This window comes from Myotis lucifugus, unplaced genomic scaffold, assembly GCF_000147115.1.
Source record: "Myotis lucifugus unplaced genomic scaffold, Myoluc2.0 scaffold_292, whole genome shotgun sequence".
NCBI classification, from domain to species: domain Eukaryota; kingdom Metazoa; phylum Chordata; class Mammalia; order Chiroptera; family Vespertilionidae; genus Myotis; species Myotis lucifugus.
In genome coordinates, this window is record NW_005871340.1 from 451,834 (window position 1) to 457,446 (window position 5,613).

The 5,613-nt window shown below is 59.8% G+C and overlaps 1 protein-coding gene across 1 annotated transcript in view; it reads left to right on the forward strand.

Annotated features, from left to right (window-relative positions):
- Positions 1–5,613, forward strand: part of TBATA (thymus, brain and testes associated) — an 11,789-nt gene extending 6,176 nt beyond the window's left edge. The window contains exons 6-10 of the mRNA XM_023763583.1: positions 18–185; positions 2,353–2,434; positions 3,208–3,352; positions 4,879–4,931; positions 5,528–5,613. Of these exons, the coding sequence (XP_023619351.1) occupies positions 18–185; positions 2,353–2,434; positions 3,208–3,352; positions 4,879–4,931; positions 5,528–5,613 (534 nt within the window). The remainder of the gene's footprint in view (positions 1–17; positions 186–2,352; positions 2,435–3,207; positions 3,353–4,878; positions 4,932–5,527) is intronic.

The following is a 5,613-nucleotide window of genomic DNA, read 5'->3' on the forward strand; positions in this document are numbered from 1 at the left end:
CACTTTTCTTCCAGGAGGAGGTGCCTCAGCGGGAGCAGGGTGCCAAGTACTCTGCAGAGACTGGGAGGCTCATCCCTGCTTCCTCCCGAGCCCTTAGCAGCCGCCACTCCCACCAGGGCCAAGGGAACCACTCTTCAAGCAGAGATGGCATCCAGGCCTACGTCCTGCAGGATCAGGAGCTGCTGGTGAGGCCCTGGGAAGGCGAGGGGCTGGGCAGGCCGTGGTCTGGGCAGGCCGGGGGCTGGGGCCCCAGTGCAGCCCTATCTGAGGGCAGAGAACAGGGTGGGATACCCCCAGGCTCACAGATCCCGGCTAGGACTCTCACAAGCTGCTGGAAAGTGGGGCCTCTCCCGGGGATACTTGCACCTGAGACCGTAAGACTCAGAAACCACAGCCCTGGGAGTCAGGGGCCTGGATTCTAATCCCTCAGGCTTCCAGGTTTCTGTGTAGCCCTTTCCTCTTTGTTAAGTCCTTTCCCCTCAAGGGGCCTTGGTTCCATGATCCAGTCAAACTGGGAGCATAAACATGTCACCACTAAAGTCTGTTCCAGCTTTGGCACTTGGCGAGTTCCTGAAGGGAGCTGCAGTGGTAGGATGAGATGCATGGAGCGGAAGGTCCCACCTAGTGTGTCCTCAGACCGCACCCCGGGGTGGGTACCCTGCAGCCTGCAAGGCCGGTGCCAGCCTAGTCTCCCCTGAGAGGATCGCTCTGTGCTGGGACAAGGCACGAAGCCCCCACCTCCACATTCGAGTTTCCCATCAAGGTCTGAGACGAGGTCACGATGGTTCCAGGGGGTTAAGGCATTGAAAGTCCCTGTTAAGCCCTAGCCGGTTTGGCTCAGTGGATAGAGAATCGGCCTGTGGACCGAAGGGTCCCGGGTTCAATTCCAGTCAAGGGCATGTACCTCGGTTGCAGGCTCCTCCTCAACCCAGGCCCTGATAGGGGCTCATGCAGGAGGCAACCAATCGATGTGTTTCTCATTGATGTTTCTGTCTTTCCCTCTCTCTTCCACTCTCTCTAAAAATCAATGGAAAAATATCCTCGGGTGAGGATTAAAAAAAGAAAGTCCCTGTTAAAATGCACGCACGTTCTCCAGGAAAGGCCAGACAATGAGCCAGCTTCTTGACACCATCCCTGTGACCAGTGCTTTCAAAACAGTCCAGTGAGGTGAACAGAGCAGACAGGGCCCGGGATCCCCCATTCCACAGATGGGGAGGCTGAGGCCCTGCCAGGTGCCATTCTGTGGCCCAGGTCCCCAGAGAGCAAGCAGCGTAGCTGGGACTAGAACACAGTACTTTCTCCACCATAGGGCGGCCTCACCTTGCCTGGAAGTAGGTTCTCGGGTTCCTTGGGGAGGGTGCAAAGGGCAGGTAAGTTGGAAGTGGTGAATTGAGAAGGATCCTGGGGCAGAGTGGGGCTGGGGTCACCGTATGGGGTGGGGACCTGGGGGCCAGGGTGGACACCCTAGCAGGCACAGGCCTGGGGAGAGGGGAGCCCACGTTCCCCTCTGACCGCCACTGGTTCAGGTGGGCTCTCCTGAAAGAGGGAACCCCACTTTCCTAGGACGCCAGGTGCTCCACCCCCCATCGCAGCCTCAACCTCCAGCCAGCCGTAGCCACCGTGGCCACCAGCACCCCAGCCTAGAGAGCCCCCGTAGAGCATTCGAGACAGAGCTGGATCTTTTCCACACGATCCTGGCCTGGAGAGCACAGAGGAAGAAGGGCCCTGACGCAGCAAAGGTGGCCGCGGCTGAGGACAGGGCTGCGAGCAAAGCGGGGAAGGAGCTCCGAACCGTGCAGTTTGCAGAACCCGCTGGCCCCAGCCCTCGGGCCGCCCACTGGGAGCAACCCACGTCTTTGCTAGCGTCTCCAGACTCTGAATTTGGGAACTTCAGGGTGGGGAGGCTCGTGGGGACCCTGAAATCCCCCCACCAAGGACTCGGGCATTTGGGACTCGGTGCGTCTCCGAGGAGCTGAGTGTCCAGCTCTGACTTGGCCTTCCCAGGGAGGGACTCTGGGATACAACCCGCCCACGCAGGGCTCGGACCTGAGGGCCCCCAGATCTGACTCTGAGGGTTAGTGCTGCCTCAGTCTCCCTGCTGGGCGCCCCCTCTCTCGTAGCTCAGCCTCCTTACCTGCCCAGTGAGGAGGCGGAGAGCCTTCCTCCAGGGCCCTTGGGAGAGCAAGCCCTCTGTAGCCAGCGTATCCCACGCAGAGGCAGGGGCCAGGACCATGGCGAGGACCAGTTCAGCCAAGCACGTGGCCCTGGGAGCCCACGTCAGGGCAGGCACCTGTGCTGCTGGCTGGAAGGTGCCGTCCACACACTGACCCAGGCCTGTCCTCCTGCCCACAGATCTTGGAGCTCCTTTGTCAGATCCTGCAAACAGATTCGTTGAGTGCTATCCAGTTCTGGCTCCTCTACTCTCCTCCCAAGGGTGAGGCACAGCCCCAGGCCCGGGGCCTCCTCTGAGTGGAGGCTGCTGAGGGCCTGGCCCTCTGCTTCTGCAGGACTCAGAGGTCACTCGGCTCCCACCCTGCCTTCCGCCGGAGCCTTTCTCCTTTCTGGAGCCCCGAGCTAATTTCCCAGCTGGGCTTCGCTGCTCCCTCCGCCCACTCCTCAGCAGGGTTTCCATGACCCTGCTCCTCAGAAGGGACCCCTCCCCCACGCTGACTGCACCCAGGAAGGAGAGTCCAAAGCCCAGACTGAGCAGACCACAGCCCCCTTCACCCACCTCTGTGGGAAATGCACACACAGATGCAGATACACACACATAAGAACACACATGGACATAAGAATGGACATGTATGTATGCACTGGGACAGGGAGGAGAGGGTATGTCTAAAAGGGAGGGTGAGGAGTGATGACAGCCAGAGATTGGAGAAGGCTTCCTGGTGGGGAGAGTAAGGGGAGGAGAGGGGGCAGGTCCCCTATAGGGTTCCCAGAGTGGGCCAACGGGTGTTGTGGGCAGGCGGGCCAAGGCCACGGTACACACGAGGTTGGAGGGGCTGGGCATGCAGCACACACGGGGTCCAGGGAGAAGCAGGACCTGCCCAGGGGGCCCTGTGGGCAGACTATGAGATGGTTGAGAAGCTGCCTTGGGCCAGGGGTGGGCAGAAGAGCCGGAGGCCCTGCTCCCTGCAGGTCCCATCTGGCGACAGGATGGGGGCTGGGGTCATGCCCCTGAGGACTCGCTCCCTGTGCTTACAGAAAAAGAGCTGGCACTGGGGCTCCTGCAGACAGCAGTGGCTCAGCTCCTTCCCCAGGGTCTAGTCTCCATCCCAACCGAAACACTTCTAAACCAGCTCCAGGAGGTCCAAGATTCATCTCAGGAGAGGCAACAGCCAAACTACAGGTGGGCTTCACCCCTCACCTGCCCCTCTGTGCCCAGAACTGCTCCCTCATGGTCAGCACCTGTCCTTCCCGGTGAGGCTGGTAGGGTGCAGGGAAGGGAGCCTGGCACTGGCCGGAGCCGGCTGACAGCCTGTCCTGGAGGAAGAGGTCAGCACCCGCCACGGGACCCTCCAGGCTCTCTGTGCTGCTCAGAGGCCCACCCTGCCAGACCAGACTCAGCCACCAGCCATGGGGTGCCTGAGGGGGTGACCTATGTCAGCTGCAGCCAGACAGGGCTGGAGGAGCCGCGGCTAGCCCCCCAGGAGCTCTTTGGGAAGACACGGTTGAGAAGGGATGCTAACACAGGCAGGCGGCAGTGCCTTTATGTCGGTATTAAGCACCTGGGTGGCTGGAGAGAAAGAAATTAATTCCAAGGTGAGGAAAGGGAGGGTAAAGAAAGGCCTCACAAGCAGGTGAGTAGGGCCTGACAAGTCAGCACTGGAACCTGCAGTATTGAGCACCCATTCTGTCTCCCTGACGTTGCTGGTGCTCTGCACAACCACCCATGGAGGCCCTATGACCTCCAGAGGAAACCGAGGCTCAGAAAGAATTGAATGACCCATAGACACCTGGCTGGTCGGCAGAAGAGCTGGGACCAGGCTTGGGCTCGCCAGCCTGATATGCCCAGCAGTGCTCAGATTCACAGGGGAGCTTGTTACAAGTGAAAATTCCTAGAGAGTCTGACACACAGGTGTGTGTGGGGGGGAGGGGCACACAGGGGCTGTGTGTGTAACATCACCCAAGCACTCCTGATAGAACTTGGAGAGCACTGCTGGGTGAAGAGGATTTGAACAGGCCAAGGAGAGGGTAGGAAGTGTCAGGAATGGAAGTGATGTGCACGCTTTCGGGGATGCTGAGTTCTGGGGTGGTTGGAGCGTGGCGGGCTTGTGCTCGCTGAGGTTTGTTACAGGTGTGGGTGCTCGCTTTGGCCCTGCACGTGGTTTCTTTGCCGCTCGGGGGGCGGGGGAAGCCCAGGGGAAAGGCAGGCTCCACTGTGACCTTGGTCAAGACACCTCCCATCGCTGAACCGGTTTTACCTCTCAAAAGCCCCTCTCCCGGAGCGTAGGGAGGGAAAGTACATCAGGTGCATAAAAGGGCTTGCTGAAGTGTAAAGTCGATACAAGATAATACGAGAGCATTATTCATGCTTGTACATACTTCATTAGGGAAGCAGGCTCTCGTCTCCTCCATTCCCAGGGGAAGGCTTCCTGTCTGCGAGGCCAGAAAGGGCCTGGGGGGTGGTGTGGGGGGCTGTAGTGGCCTCCCTCACAGCTCCCGGGACAGGAGGGCCTTGGCTCCCTGTGGCACAACAGGCGATGGAGTCACAGTTGTCAGGGTCTGGCTTGGGTAGTGTTGCTGGTTCTCAGGGAGGATTGGCTGCTGCCTCTTCCGGGAGCACCCTCCTCACCTCCTCGCCCACCTGCTGCTCTGCTATGGTGCGGTCCATCCTGGCCTTCCCGGACCTCCTTTCCTTTGTGTTGGTTATAGCCAATCCCCAAAGACGTCAAAGACACCGCCTCTTCCCAAAAGCGAACAACCAGGTAAGATTCCGTGCGGCAGATCCCTGCAGGCTCACAGAGGCCCACGCTCGCTGGATTCCTTGGGGGATGTAAGGCTCCTGGGAGATAGGTCTCTGCCCAAGGAATCTGCTCATTTCATCCATCCACTCATTCAACAGAAACTCATTTAGTGCCTATGTGCCAGGCTCTCGGGATCATTGGGAATCTTGGGGGCAGGGGGGTTGGGGGAGATGAGGGAGGAGGCTGTGACAGTCACTCTGGTGCCTGAGACCAAGGCGGGGGAGGAGAGCGGGGGTGGGAGGGGAGAAAAGGCAGGTATCTCCATGTACTATATTCTCCCCCACTAGCCTGCAAAGGGTCCTGAGTGGCTGGCGGGGGGTCTACATAGAGTAGGCACTTCATTGATATTTGTTACCTGGATGTAGTGAGGCTCTGAGCTCCTCGTCACCACAGAGCCCAGAGCAGAAGCTGGGTTGACTGGGCCTCCTGCATCTCCCTCTGCTCTCGCACATCTGCCCGGGGCCTGGTGCGGGGAGGGGCCCACCCAAGTCTCCTGGGCAGCTCCCAGGAAGGGCCTGGCCCCTCCCCTCCTGCGGCTGTGTCTCCCCTTCCCACAGAGTACATCGGGAAAGCAGAAGTTCTTCAGGTGCATCCCAGCAAGAGCACAGAAGAGGAAGTGGCAAAGCCAAAGGCGGAGTGCTGA